Raw genomic sequence first — 16,858 nt, 5'->3', positions numbered from 1 at the left:
AGCGAGGATGTTTGTGATCCGGAGACATGGGTTCAAATCTCGCTCTGGACCTAATGTATAGTTTACTACAACAATCATGACCTACTAGAAGTCTCATGAGATTTTATTGTCTGCACAGCCTGTGGCTCTGTTCTGGAGGACAATATCATCGTGTCTGAGGTCCAGTTTGTGGAAACCAGTGGAGGGGTGTCTTCAGCTGTCGGCCAGTTCGTGTCAGCTGATGGTAAGAGCTGTTCACTTGAACCTAAACACAGGTGGGTCCAGTATCATCCATGTTTTGAGGGGAACCAGTGGCAATGGTAATGTTTTTAAAACATTTTTTGGTTCCAGGCAATTTAACTGATGTAAGGTATTCCTCAGTTTTTTTCATAAAACAAAACAAGAGCAGTGTAGAATTGAAATCTTTGGATATGTTAATGTGGAATTCGACAAGCAACAGAATAAGATTTATGATGTAAAAATGTTCTTTTCCAGATTAATCATAATCAGCAGAGGCCAGTACCACATCCTTCTAATACAATACATGCTCATTATAAATTTAACTCCTAACAATTTCTGAAATATATATATTCTTTAATGGACATATCCATCCAAAATCGGAATTACCACAAAAAGAGCAACTGGAGAAAATAATGCTTGTAATATAATATAAAATATATTTTTCATGTAATGGTTTCCATGTTAGCACGTTCCAGGGTAGTAAATTATTTAGATAAATATTTATTTGTAGTTCTTCATATAAGTGTGAGATAAGATGGCATTTTGGTTTAGCACACATTTGGACTAATTGAAAGAAAAATTGCAACTTAACTTGACAGTTAGAGATCAACAAAGCATTTTATTTGCAAAAATAGTATGCCATACATTACACCCTGGGACTATCATGTTATTTGCCAAATCTCATTGCATTTTCCTAAGCATGACAAACAGGGCTCTAGACCAACTTTCCCCACTGGTTGCACAGGTGCGACTAACCTTTTTTTATTAGGTGAACCAGCACAAAAGTTTGGTGCACCCAAATATAAGTTTTTTTTTTTTTTAGTAACAACCAAGCTGCCAGTGGCAGACAGTGAGCCTATGTTTGATCAATTTAGCCTTCTCAAATCATCACGACTTGTCTAAAATAAAATCTATAGATATAAAACAGTTGAAGCATATAACAATGTTTAAACGTTAGACCCAGATAAATGTGCGCTATATCCAATAGTTTTTGCGGAGACGCTTCAGTACAGATGTCAGCGTGATCACTTGCATTTTTTTCAGTAGATACACCATCGTTTTTGCTCATAAAGATAAGAGTAATACATCATTCATAACTGCAAAGGGTCTACTTTTATTTGTGTGCATTCTATCACAATATCAACAAAACGTTGCACTTTCTTCCGTGTCGTCTTTAACAGGAGTACAAAAATCAACCGACACTCAGTGAAAACATGCCTCACGGACATGATGAATATATCCATAGAAAGCTTTAAATGACTACTTAATGAAATAAAACAAATCGAAAACAAAAACTCTTTCATTATAATCATAATCCGTAAAGATTTCTCTCTAAAGGCGCGTCTAGTGAGGAAATGGCGAGACAGGCAACTTCATCCTTGCGACACAGAAAACACTAGTTTATTTGTAAATAATTCAAATATCTCCTTACTATTTCCCCGTCACATTTATGGTGGACTAATTAGGCTACTTTTGGCGGTGCTTTGCAAGCTTAAGCCTATTGCGTGTAGGCCTACTTGAACGCAGAACTGTTCAGCTGCGCTGCTGCTGCGGGACACTAAACACCGTCCACTCGCTCTTGACAGTCACAGCAGCACGGTCTCGTGTTGTTTCCACCAGCGCAGCAATTTTGTTTCATCACTAATTAATGGATGTCTAAATTATAAAAGTAAGGAGAAGTCTAAACAGGCCGGCCGCGTCTGAACTATGACGTAAAAAAAGGTTGTGGACCGTTGGACTCAGGCTGAAATGTATGGAAGCATATGAGTAGCATTATTCAATTTGGGATGTAATATTCAAAATGACAATGCAATATGTAAAATGACAATGCATTTCTGTATTTACATTTACATTTTCCAATACATTTGTGCAACGTTTGGTGCAAAATGAAAATGAAAATGAAATAACATAATTCATTTGCCATTTCATACACCAGTTTTAATATGTAAAATGAATACTAATTGTAACGCTTTATAAGTTGCAAAATTAAAATGAAAATGTATTACAGAAATTATTAGATATGTATAACATGTTCAAGCAAAAACTGTGGCAAAATGATCATTTAAATGCTATTTTTCTTAAATGCATTAACACTCACAGTCAACACTTACGATTGCATTTTCATTCAATGTCCCGCAATGAATGTAGCAAAATTCAATGTGCACATTGAAAATGCATTCCGAGCCGATCACGTCTCCGCCCCCTCCCGAAACGTCAATCACTGCGTGAACAAGGCGGGGCTTGCAGAAGATCACAGACTCAAATCTCAAGAAGAGGATTCAAGTGAGAGAACATGGACAAGACAGTTGGTCCGTGTAGAAAAAAGAAGAAAGTGAAGTGACATTCAGCCAAGTATGGTGACCCATACTCAGAATTTGTGCTCTGCATTTAACCCATCCGAAATGTACACACACAGAGCAGTGAACACACACACACACACACACTGTGAGCACACACCCAGAGCAGTGGGCCGCCATTTATGCTGCGGCGCCCGGGGAGCAGTTGGGGGTTCGATGCCTTGCTCAAGGGCACCTAAGTCGTGGTATTGAAGGTGGAGAGAGAACTGTACATGCACTCCCCCCACCCACAATTCCTGCCGGCCCGGGACTCGAACTCACAACCTTTCGATTGGGAGTCCGACTCTCTAACCATTAGGCCACGACTTCCCCCTAAAAAAAAAACGTTTACGTTTTGATCATTTCGGTTTATGGCTTCAATATTTCATTCGCACTTGTGGGCGGAGCTGAAACGCTGCTTTCATCTGATTGGTCGAATCGCTCAACCTTCAGCTCGGTCTTTTCATTCTTTCTGGCAGAATAAGAGTCAGTGCGAGTGAAGCACTGTAATGCCTGAAACCACCGCTCACTGTTATTTAGCATAATATTTGAATCAGATGTAGCTGGGCACATAATTCGTGCTGCTGAGACCTGCAAATTATTTCTAGGTTGTAGTATTGCATGAATATTGTCCCACTGATAAATACAGTGCAAATAGTTCTCTCTGTTTGGATAAAAGTGAAGTGGAAATAAAAATCAATAATAGACTGAACAGTTCCATGTCTGTAACATTTACCACTCTCGTATTTTAAGTCATAAGGCACTAGGTATGTGTGTGTGACATTAATAAATAATTGTAAAAATTAATATAGTTTATTAATATACATTTCTAAATAAAAATAGTAAAATCAGCTCTATGCTGCTCAGTGCTCCTGTAGCCTACCCCAGAGCGCCCTCTCGCGGCTGTAGACGGTAATGTTTTCTCTTGGTTCTGAATAAATGCAACTTATATATGTTTTTTTCCTCGTCATGACGTATTTTTGGACTGATGCAACTTATACGGGTAACATTATTATTATTATTTATTATGAGAGTAATTGACACAGACTAGAACTTTAATGTTTCACCAAATTCAGCTCAGATCTTCAGACTCGTCTGACTCGTGTTGCTGTATAACTGGCCAGACTTACCTTCCCAAAAAATACTATTTAATTTTATTTCATGAATTTAACTATATTTATTTCCACTTCACTGTTATCCAAGGAGACAGAACTATTTGCACTGTTTTTATCAGTGGGACAATATTTATACAATACAGTATACAACCTAGAAATAATCTAACGGGGTCTCTTGCAAGTCGAAGCAGCACGAATTATGTGCCCAGCTACATCTGATTAAAATATTATGCTAATTAACAGTGAGTGTAGTTTCAGACATTAGAGTGCTTCACTCGCACTGACTCTTATTCTGTCTGAAAGAATGAAAAGACCGAGCTGAAGGTTGAGCGATTCGACCAATCAGATGAAAGCAGCGTTTCAGCTCCGCCCACAAGTGCGAATGAAATATTGAAGCCATAACCCGAAATTAACAAAACGTACAAGGACCAACTGTCTTGTCCATGGTCTCTCACTTCAATCCTCTTCTTGAGATTTGAGTCTGTGATCTTCTGCAAGCCCCGCCTTGTTCACGCAGTGATTGACGTGGCAGGAGGGGGCGGAGACGTGATCGGCTCGGAATGCATTTTCAATGTGCACATTGAATTTTGCTACATTCATTGCGGGACATTGAATGAAAATGCAATCGTAAGTGTCTTGACTGTGAGTGTTAATGCATTTAAGAAAAATAGCATTTAAATGATCATTTTGCCACAGTTTTTGCTTGAACATGTTAGACATATATAATCATTTCTGTAATACATTTTCATTTTAATTTTGCAACTTATAAAGCGTGCAAATTAGTATTCGTTTTACATATTAAAAATGGTGTATGAAATGGCAAATGAAATTATGTAATTTAATTTTCATTTTGCACCAAACGTTGCACAAATGTATTGGAAAAAATACAGAAATGCATAGTCATTTTACATATTGCATTGTCATTTTACATATTGCATTGTCATTTTGCATATTACATTCCAAATTGAATAATGCTACCCATATGCTTCCATAGAAATGCAGGGCTCTAGTGTCTGTTATTTAACCACAGGGATTTTCCGAATTGCAAAGACTTTTTTCCCCCCTCGAATGGCTGGTTGCACCGGTGCGACCTATGATTTTTTTTTTTGTCGCATTATTGAGAAATTAGGTCGCATGTGCGTAAAAAGTTCATCATTTGGATTCACCATTTACCAGTGAAATCCTAGTTTTTTACAGCCTCCATGGTCATCCTAGAAAAGAGTGTGTGGTTTCAGTATTAGAATATGTTAACTTGAACATTTGAAAAATGTTAAAAATAAATTGCTTAAATTTACAGTTGTATCATGTATTACCTAATGCATTGTACATAATTTAGCAATGGAATATTACCTCTTGTTATTCCTTCATGAATGCTTGAACCATGATGGCTTCTGCTACCAGGGAAGAACAGGGTCCCTCTCAATTTGTTACCCTGGACCAAAAAAACTAAACAGTCATAAGCAGGGATCACCAATCTCGGTCCTGGAGGGCCGCTGTCTTGCAGAGTTTACAGGACTGCAGCCCTCCAGGACCGAGATTGGTGACGACTGGTCATAAGGGTCATTTTTAAAAAAAAAAGGGAGATTTATATATCATCTGAAAGCTGAGTAAATAATAATCTTTCCACTGTTTTGAGTTTGGTGTTCAAACAAACAGTGGTAGTTTTTAGTATAGTGCCCCCCCCCCCCCGATAAAAAAAATTATATATATATAATTTTGTGATATCAACTAAATTACATGAATAGTAAATGAAACAACATAACCCACTACATTGTAGATATATATACTAGTGGGTTACACATATTTAAAAGATATAATAAACATACTTTTTAAAAGTTTTAGGTCAGTTTTAGTTTTTAATTAATAGTTTTATTCAGCAAGGACACATTAAATTGATTTAAAGTGTCAGTAAAGATATTTAAAACTGCAAAACATTTCCATAAACATGCGAATAGATGTGCTCATAGCAGTCACGAACAGTCATGTAACTTTCTTTGTAGACTTTATTTCCGACTATGCTCTGCAACAAACAGCATAAAATATTGATTTTCTTTCTATCTCTTTTGAAATAATACGCAACATTGGTTGCTGGTTTGTCTAACAGATACTGTTCTGTAACGTCATGGTTCACCAAAAGGCACTGATACGTGCACCACCTGCCCGTCTTCACCCAGTATGTAACCCATGGCTGTCCTGGTGGCCTCGTCCATGAGCTAAGCATCCACACCCAGCTCAATACTACTGCTTACAAACCCAAAGAGGTCCAGAACCGGCGGGGTCATGACTTTAGGAATTCTCCAGTGCAAAATCACTCCATCAAATGAGCTAGGGGCTAATAAATATGATAGATGGCCTATGACAGCTTGAATTGTTATTTACAATAAAGGTATTGTATGTGCATTTAGTTCAATAACAATCAGTTCTGTAAAGTATCAGAATTTGAACATGGCCAATGAGTTACATATCGTGCATTCTGCAGACGAGTCAAGCATCACTACCACCCATTTCTGCCTGAAAAACACTGTTGCATGAATCACCTCAACAGCGATGCCGTCAATCTGAGGAAACAACAGGCAGGTTTAAGCCTTTATGTTAAAAGTCCTGAGATAATGTCATAGTAGAACCTGCTCAATTAAAATGGAAAGGGACGGACATCGCATCCAAACGGTCCTGATTCAGGAACATTATCTGCCATTCAGAGATGGCAGATCTCTGGGCTTACAAGAAGCAAAAGAGATGGCAATGAGAAATTCAAACCGTAGAAGTTCACACATGTCTTTTAAAGCACTAATATTTTTTACAAAAGCGAGAGCAGCCAGCCATGCTGTTTTAGTGATGCAGGGTGTATTTAGAGAAAACCAGATATTGTTGACCATTTTAATAATTATTAATAGTTTGAAATAGATTTTATTTATATATTTTCAGTTCCATTTTATTTTAAGTTTTAGTTATTCTTACGTTTTTTTTTTTTTGGTAACTATGTTAAGCTTTATTTCAGTTTTTGTTATTTTAGTATTTTAACTTGACCTTATTTTTTCTCATTTTCACCCAATATTTATATTTTATTCCAGCTTTATTTAAATTACCCTAAATTAAATTTAAATGTACTCATTTAAATTTAGTTAACAAAAGCAACACAGCCTCATAACACACAGGATTTAAATTGCCTGCCTTGCTCAGTCATACCTATATGTAGTTTTCTTCACAGAGGATCTCTTTTCAGACCTGTCAGCCGGCAGTGTGCATGTCCTTGAGAGAGTGGATTTATTCTCTCTCCCCGTATGGTCAGTAAACAACATTCAGCTTGAAAAGGAAGTTGTTGTCATTCTACAAGACATCATACAACAGGTTTTCAGTATGGCAGGAGGATTAGGAAGCCCTCAGAGATGCCCGTGCATTCAAGATCCTCACTGTGTAGCCACACATGGATGCATGATTCTCACTAATAATATGCATTCCATTTTCAACTTAAAAAATATGTATTGATAGGAGAATTAAAATATGTAATAGTTTGTGGTATTATTGTCAAGCCATAGCACCATACCTACAATCTCAAATCTCGGGACATGGGCTGCAAAGCCCATATCAACAGACACCCAGAAATATCGATCGCGACACTCTGTGTCAATGTCACCTGGAGCTATAGATACAATTCATTACAGCTTTGGATTAAAAAAAATAAAATTACAATTATTTGCTGAAATTTTCTTGACCTTGTGGAGCAGTGGTAACAGAACTTCCATTCATGTCAAAGATTTGAAAGCACAAGAAGAGAAGCCTGTGTTATATCAGTTCTGCATGTCAGTTTTGTGATTCAATATGTTGTATTACAGCTTTGTATGTTCAGATGTGTTGTAAATTGGTCGCAGAAACCTACACAAAGCAGCAGCTAACATATACAAAAAATAAAAAAATTAATAAACTAGATAGGAAAAAAAAGTTTGTGTGTGTGTTATATATATATACAGGGGCGAAAATTTCATCTAAATGTTGGGGGGACAATAAAAATAACATTTCTCACGAGCAAGTTTTGAAGGGGACACCAATAAAACAAAAGCAAAATTGTACTTAAGGATATGTGTACAGAGAGGAAAGCCTTAGTACTTACTTACTTTGCCTTCCTTTGTTCAAAAAGTGGATTCATTCAGTTAGGAAACACCCAAACACCTGTGTTTCTCAAAGACGCAATTACTGTTACTGCTGTAGCTTAGTTTTCAACTTTTTTCGTTGGTGTAATAGAGCTAAAACAGGCAATATGGTGTATAAAATGCACTTAATATTAACTTCTTGTTTTATAAAAATCAAAATCACATTTGTTATGCTTATATCTGGAGAACAACTGCACTCTTAGTATGATGTTATATTAGATTAACTATATTAAATGAAATAAATGGCTCGTGGATTTTAAAATAGATGATGTTACTTTTCTCAGCACTCCTCAGCGCTGAAAGTGAACACTCGATGCTGATTGGTTCCCCTGGATCTTTCACTTAGCGGTGTAATTACATCAGCAGATTCGGCACATTCGCGATAGAAAAGCGGAGCTTTCATGTAATGGTATAACAACTGTGAAATTACAAACAAAAATATACACATTCTGAGACATGAACTGAAACGAATAGTACATTTTATTTACATTAAATCTTGCTCATTTTCACCCCAAAATTTGGGGGAAACTGTGCCTCCCCTGCCTCACCCGACGAGCCGCCACTGAAACAAAGAGTATTGAATCTTCTGCTTCTATACTCTTTGACTGAAACCGATTAAATCATTAGTGAACGCGGGAAAATCTAAATGCGCACCCGCACTAGTCTAATCTAACGAACAAGACTTGTATATGCGTACACTGTGAGTGTGTGTAAGATTTTATTAAACAAACTAGGTAAACGCCTGTATAAAACATGGGTAAACATTATAATCGCTAACAGCGCGGAATACATCGGTGACAAAAGTAAATTGGTACATAATAATATTTTTTGGACACGATTTATTAATGACTCAGCACCATACATCTATACTAAAGAGAAAATAATCACGTCATCCGATATTTAATGTGAATAAAGTAAGCTTGGCTAGTTCCACAACTACTGAAACACGATGTTTTCTCCCACCGGAATGTGTGTGTGTGTATGTGTGTGTGTGTCGGTGGTGGTGGTGAGGTAAAAGGGGAGCAGATAGTGGACCAAAGCACTGTAAGGCAAAGCAGGGGGAACTCGAGATGTTTAAAACTTTTTTTGTTGTTGCTCCGTTTGCATTTGTATTGTTTTACTACTTGCACAATTAGTGGAAATAATGTGGAAATATCAAAAACATTAAAAATAGTAATGTTTCCAAACTTTTGGTCTGTACTGTATATATATATATATATATATATATATATATATATAGTTGTAATAATATATCACAATATTACATTTTTTCTGTATTTTTTGAACAAATAAATGCAGGCTTGATGAGCAGAAGAAACTTCTTTCAAAAACATTAAAAATAGTAATGTTTCCAAACTTTTGGTCTGTACTGTATATATATATATATATATATATATATATATATATATATATATATATATATATTAGTTATCAGTCTCTCAGGTGTCAAACAATCTATTTTTTGTGTAGTGACATCGGCACCCGGTAGGTGTCACTGTAGTACAGATACAATTATAATGCTGTTTTTACACAGACAACCACTGGAGTGCGCTAAAGCTTTATTCAAATCCTTAAAGGTCACTGTCAAATAATAGGATTTAATTGTGCACCTGTTTATACAGTATATTATGAAACAAAACTATTCCTATTTATTGTTATTGTATGATTTCAGCTTGGCCTTTATCTTTAACAGTAATGAATTGTATTTTTTTGTGTTGTTTTCAGGTACTTCAAAAGCTCCGGTTTTGGGCAGTGGGTTCCACACAAGTCTGGGAAAAGAATCGCGAGCTCAGACGCTCCAGAACGGTAGGTACACCTTTATATTAGTCAGCAGAGGTGTGTAGGTGCAGTCAGTGAATGATCAGTCACCGAAAATAAAAAAAGTTCCATAAGTGTTCAATACAATAGCCCATATGGCTCTTGCATTATATTCTTTATATTCTGGAACAAAGCCATATGATTGACTGTAATTTTAATTCAAATCAAATCTGGTGCCATTAGTTACATTTCCTTTAGTATTCCTGTGGATGCATGTTCCTTCAATAATACGTTTCAGTAAATTATCTGCATTAATTTCTGACCCAGTTACATCTCAAGTGCTAATTAAATTTACATCATTTGCATCTGCGTTTTTCTGATTCAGAACACACTCTGTGTGTGTCTGAATCAGAGGGGCATTGAGAGCCGTAAGTTTTGTGGCATTATATTTATAGATTGCTCAATTACAGCTATTTGTCTTGGTGCATTGTCAGAGCTTTAACTGAGAGCAAAATACTTTCAGAATCAAGGTCACCAACTGTATAAACACATAATTCAGACTTAGTTTCTCACAGAAAGTTCTCAGAACAGTTCAAAAACTTTTTAAATGAGTCCCACGTAATAAGATTAGATTAGATTCAACTTTATTGTCGCTGTGCAGAGTACAAGTACAGAGCCAATGAAATGCAGTTTGCTTCTAACCAGAATTGCAAATAATAAATAGTGCAAATAAATATAGAATATGTGTACAAGCTTTATTACGGCATATAGTGCAAGTTATGAGGTAGAAGGGCAGAGACCAGCTCAATGCAAATGTCTGTACATACAACATAGGGTGCAAAGAAAGTATGAACAGAAAGTGCATTACACAGTGAGTATAAACAGAAGGTGCATTATACTGTGAGGCACGTAGATAGCATATGTTTATATATGGCCAAAGACCAAAAACAAATGGCAAATGGCATCCAGAGGTAGAAATGTGCAAGGGGAATGTGCAAAATATCAGAGGAATGTGCAAAAAACAAAGGGAATAAGAACATTGTGAGTGAGGATTGCAGACAGGTTATTGTACAGTGCAGTTTTTCGTTTTCTTTGTTAAGACTGACAGCTGAGGGAAAGAAACTGTTCCTGAGTCTGCTGGTGTGACAGCGAAGATGGGAGAGGAGTGAACAGTCTATGATTGGGGTGAGAGGAGTCTTTTATGATACTTCTCACTCTCCTTGGCAGCGTTTGTGGTAAATGTCTCTGATGGAGGGTAGCCTGACACCAGTGGTGTATTGGGCACATTTCACCACCTGCTTGAGGACTTTCTGGTCCGAAACAGTGCAGTTGCCATACCACACTGTGATGCAGTTTGTGAGAATGGTTTCAATGTTGCAACGGTAAAAGTTCAGCAGAATGTGGGGTAAGATTCTCAGAGAGATGGACACCAATGAACTTGAAGCCTGCTACACGCTCCACTTCAGCTCCATCAATGTAGATAGGAGTATGTGTGTGGCCCTTCATAGTCTGTCGGTGGTCTACAATCAGCTCTTTGGTCTTCTTGGTGTGAGTGCAAGGTAATTGTTGTCACACCTAGGGATATGCCGGTATCAAATTTTCATGTTGTGATTAATTGCTAATGTTTTTTATCAAAGTATACGGTATTGTAAAAATGGTCATATAACAGTATTTATAACTCATTTCATTTCATTGACGCTTTTATCCAAAGCAACTAACAATTGCTATATATGTCAGAGGTCACACGCCTCTGAAGCAACTAGGGGTTAAGTGTCTTGCTAAGGGACACATTGGTGTCTTACAGTGGATTCGAACCCGGGTCTCTCACACCAATGGCATGTGTCTTATCCACTGCACTAACACCACCCCAACATAACTTTTTTCTCATAACAAAAATAACTATGCAATAAAGCAATACAGAAAAATATATACATTTAGAAGTTTTACACAGATTAGAGTGCAAAAGAACTATAAAGACCAATAGGTATCACTTTACAATCTAAGATATCATTAGTTAACCTTAGTTAATGCATTAACATTTACAATGAGAAATAGTTACATTTGCTACAGAAGTTATTAATCTTTGTAAAAAAAAATACAAGTCTTAGTTCATGTCAGCTCATTAAATGACACAGTTGCAACTTTAGATTTTAACAACGTAAATATTGGAATACCTAAGATTAATAAATGTTTAGAAGAAGTTTTCATTGGAAGTTTATGTTAGCTAATTAATTAACTAATATTAACTAATGAACCCCTAACGCAATGTGGGAACGAACAATAAAATAATCAAAACAGTTTCAAACAATATATATGGTATGTTGTAGTCCATAATAAAATGTAAAAAAAAGTTTTAAAATAATTAGCCTATTAAGTCTAAATATTTAAGTATCTAGCACTGCGATGAACAGCACAGCAAATCTACAAATCTTAATGGCTACTTTTTATAAAGTAGCGCAGCTGCTTCATTTATGGGGTATCCAGGGTAACGGCTGCATTTTCTGCAGTTTAGCGCCATCTGCTGTCAGAGAGTGAATGTGCTTTCATTCAGCGCATCTCTCAGGTGTTCCCCCATGTGCTTCTCATGTGTGCTTGTTTACATCAGAGTGCACACGCATCTTTTAAGCAGCATACAGTATTCTTAAAATGCATTCCAAATTCTGAATAATTTGTAATATTTATTCATGGTATTTAGAAGTGCCCACAATATCAATATTATTCATATTCATAACCATTACCATGATATATTGCATTAACGAATACCGCCACATGTCTGGTCACACCATGTTGCTAGATGCTGAACCTCGTCCCTGTAGGCCGTCTCATCATTTCCACTGATCAGGCCTACCAACAGGCATGGACGCCTGTCCAAATGCACCAAGGGTCATTGTTTTAAATCTGTCCTCAATGCACAGTTTGTAGTTGTATTTAGCAGATTGAATTCCCCTCTTCAGATTGGACCTGGATAAGCTGTAGGCTTCACAATCGCCAGATTTGAAGGCAGCGTCACATGCCTTCAGCAGGAGCTGGACTTCCTTGTTCATCCAGGGTCTCTGATTTGGGTAAATTTTTATTACTTTATGGGTGGTTACCTTGGCAACACATTTGTTGATATGATGCAGAACATAGCTGGTGTATGTATTGACATCTGTGTGGCAGTCCAGTGTGGCTCGAGAAGCAAACAAATTCTTCTTATAAAACAAATTAATATAATAGTGAATATGATATGTCTGGCAGGTAGTTTTATTTTATATAAAATGTTCTGATTTATGAATGTCTCCCTGTGGTCACAAACAAAAGATTTCACTCATTAAATAAAGGTGTCCCGTGTCCATGCAGTGTTGTATGCCGTTATGTAATTCTGCTGTCATTCAGAGAGGTCACCGCAGACCTGGCTGATAATCCAATGGCATAAACAGCATAAAAAATACTCTGGGATTAGACAGGTCCGGAGTGTGTACCGGAGAGTTGGCACACGGTGCTTCCAGAATAGAACGATTACGCTCTTAAAAGCTTTTAGAGTTATTTTTGGTCTTGGCCTGCCAACATGACCCTTGACACTGCAGCTTTGGGCTCCACAGTTGAAGAACAAATAGTCAAACATCCACATTAACATCTGTGGCTCTATATACTGTGGGCAAAAAGCAAAGCAAAGCAAACGTTTTTATACTTATTGATGCCAATAAGTCCCCCAAATATGATGCAAGGGACCACCTTTCCGCCAGCCATCTATTTGTATGTTTACTGGGTAAACTGTAAAACATAAAATAGTATAAAATATGTAAACATGTTAAAATATACTGAATATATATTTTTTTATTTACTTAATTACATATTAAAATATAAACAAATTATTAAAATATTATGTGAAAATATTAAGTTCACTTGTATCTTATACCCTACTGTTAAAGTATATTTACTTCTATCACATTTGTGTTTATTTCTTAACGGAGAAATAATTAAAAATACCCATAAAAAATAAATTCTAAGGACCCCCTCTCCACCCCATGGGGATCATCGGTTTACAGAATCCATAGGTTAAATATAAAGTTAGATGCGTCTATGCATCTGCTGAACTCATTATCACATATTTGCACATTTAGAAGACAGATTGATGAAAGCATTTGCTTCTTATAAACACGTTTACATGTGGAATTTTGTGCGTAATGAATGACTGGAACATGTCAAACTCATCAACTCCATCACATCTGAAGCCTTTCTGCCTAGAAAAAAAGCTTTGCATGTTATGACATGGTGAAGCAGCCTAAATCATTCTCATTGTTTACAATCTTGGAAACTTTCACTGTCTGGGTGAACAAGGTCTTTTGCTAAACGATGTGTTAAAAAACAGAAATCTGCCAGATAGCCCACTGGACTTTTAAAATGTAGATTGAATATGTTAAACTCATTTTAGCCCAATGTGGGATTTCAGGCAGACTGATTTATTCTGTGTCCAATGAATTACAACTTGGCCTGTTTTGAGATCCTCTGTGAAGGAGTAAATGTATGAGTGACTGTGAAAGAAAGGAAAAGAGGGACATGGCCTCATAAGGGACATAAAACAGCCGTCTCTCTGCCCGTTTTCACTTCCAGTCTCCATTAAAAGCCTGTCTGGCTGTGCACCGTTCTCATGACATCAGTGCTACTGGAAAACCAAACACCTGCGTGTGAAGTCATTCCTTGGTGCGCAAGTGTGCATGTGTGGATCTGTGTGTGTTTGTTCAGTCTGATGCATATGTGTGTCCTGTCTCTAGGGAAACGACAGATACACAACCTCGGCAGCCAGCTGCAGCTGAACCAGCACTGCCTAGACACGGCCTTTAATTTCTTCAAGATGGTGGTGAGCAAGTACTTGACACGAGGGTGAAAGATGACACACGTCATAGCCGTCTGCCTCTACCTGGTCTGCAGGACAGAGGGAACGCCACGTATCCTTCTCACATTGATCCCTAGGGAGTGAAACCCTAGTTACATCCTTTGTGAATGGTACTCCATGGAGAAAAGTGTGCACAATCGAAATTAGGTTTGGCACCTTATCCAAATTAGGTTATAACAAAAAGAGTAAATCTCTGGCTTTTAATAGCAAGAATCCTGTAGCACAATTCTGTAGTCATGGATTTGACATACCTATATATGAAATGTGAACTTATATATACCTTTATATATAGTTCTGTGAGAGATACAATGTTTTGGTTGCTGTTATAAGCAAGTAGCTGAATTTTTTGCAAGATTTCTTTGGTTAGCCAGCTTCATCAGAACCAGAACCAAACCAGCATAATCCAGTCTGGATCAGCGTAGAAGTTCATGCTGGTCTATGGTTATCTCTTTTATCAGTTCATACTTTCCCTAGGGAAAACCTGGTTTAGGGTCTGAAGAGACGTGTCAGGATGTGAAAACAATAGTACTGCAAGAGAGGAAAAAAGGAAGAGGAAGAGCATTTACTGCACCTTTCAGAAACTCAGAGGATGGTCCCTGAAGTAAATAATAGAAAACAGCTCAGATTTTCAATCTCTGTCGTAGTTGTGTTCAAAAGCTACTGAAGTGACACTTATTTGACCTAAGTCATAGAGACTGAAATGGAATTCTGAAGTGATAGTTGAGAGAAAATCATTCCCCTCCTCCACATTTTTGTTTTTCCCCCAACCTGTCATAATTCTGTTCCCAGATTTTGAGTTTGAGACTCACCACTCCTGTTACAACGCAGCACTCCTGGATAGTGTTACACCACTGCTTTCACTCTGTCTCATGAAAAGACAGACTCTTACTCACATTGACAGGCACCATCCTATGTGTCTGCTTGGGTCACACCCCGATCGCCACTCTGCTTTTGTGAAGCGTCAGGCCTGACTGGGGACCTGGTGTGGCGTTTAGAGTTGCAAAAGTAGAATTGTTACCTGTCTCTGGGTGGGGCTGTTTTAGTTGCGTGCTAAGATATGGGACTTCATGCTAATGAGCAGAAACACAAAAAGAAGTCGTCCAGTACTTTACAGACTGCCAAACCCATTCCAAATATTGTGCTATTTTTAAACGTGTACTGTTCTGCTGTGCCTCAACAAACATTCATGAATTTATCTCATGCATCATTGTGATATGATATACAGACTTGTATAGGGATAAATGTTTTATTTTTAGATTTCACTTAAAATAGTGTTGTTGTTTTTAGGTAATTCTCACCTGAAGTATTTACTTTTAACTTAGGATTCATTAAAATATTTCATCATATATATATTTTTTGTTCATTCTTGCAATTTAGAAGTGCTTTTAGCCACCTCACATCTGTTTAAACCAGGTGATGATTGACTTTTTCTGGAAACATTGATTCACCTACCTGATCTGTCAATTCTCACAGGTCTGCCAGAGTTTACAGGTCATGGTTTCAGAGACTCATCATCAGATTCTTGGTTTGTTGCTTACTGGTACTAGTACATTTCATACATAAATATCCAGTTCTTAATACAAGGATCCCTTTAAATGCATATGAACAAATATGCATATTTGTGATAAATCCATAGGGAAATCTAATATTTTCATTAAAAAGTTATTTATTTTATTCTTTATTGTTTCATTTATTTATTTATTTTACCTAGCTTTGCTTTACCCAGTCAGAAATGGTTGTTCTTGGAAAACCAGGATTTTCCAAGTTTTAGGTTTTATTTTAGTGTTATAAAATATTAAGTATTTTAGAAGTTAAATAATAATAAAATAATCTTTATTGAGTAAATCGCAAATGACTGAAAAAATCATGGGACCCTCAAATATTGTTGTGGACCATGAGGGCATTGGCTTGGAGTCAAAAAGGTTGAGAACCATCATCATATGAGCATTAATAAACTGGATTGTTAATAATTGCAAGATATCTAGAACCATGAAGATGTTGGTATCTGCTTGGTGTTTTAGGAAAAAAATAATACATACATTTCTTTTAACATAATTATAATTTTCAGAATACTAAACACTTAAAAGAAATGTCCTAACATGAATAACATGGATATATTTTCACTGTTTTTAGAATGATGCTGTTAAACATGTAATATTGACCCTCTGCAGTACATCTGCAGTTTTGCCAATGGTTCATATCTGGTCTTGTAGCATTTAAGAGATAAGACGGTTATCAGTATCACTGATGTCAGACATAGAAGTATAAATACTCTCTGTCTTTCTCGGCATGCTGTAATTAAGGCCGTCAGACTCCTGATAAAGTGGGATTAGCTTGTCTTGTAGTGATGCTAATCTCTTTGCTAAAGGGGGCATTAGTCACATTAGAGACACGTGGCTCAGGTGT

The 16,858-nt window shown here is 36.8% G+C and overlaps 1 protein-coding gene across 1 annotated transcript in view; it reads left to right on the top strand.

Annotated features, from left to right (window-relative positions):
• Positions 1-26: 26 nt before the first annotated feature.
• brf1b (BRF1 RNA polymerase III transcription initiation factor subunit b) overlaps positions 27-16,858 on the top strand; it is a 70,951-nt gene continuing 54,119 nt past the window's right edge. Inside the window, 4 exon segments of the mRNA XM_059513630.1 lie at positions 27-30; positions 101-223; positions 9,544-9,624; positions 14,331-14,504. Coding sequence (XP_059369613.1) covers positions 27-30; positions 101-223; positions 9,544-9,624; positions 14,331-14,504 — 382 coding nt within the window.

This window comes from Carassius carassius, chromosome 27, assembly GCF_963082965.1.
Source record: "Carassius carassius chromosome 27, fCarCar2.1, whole genome shotgun sequence".
NCBI classification, from domain to species: Eukaryota; Metazoa; Chordata; class Actinopteri; order Cypriniformes; family Cyprinidae; genus Carassius; species Carassius carassius.
This window is presented reverse-complemented; position numbering and strand designations above follow the sequence as displayed.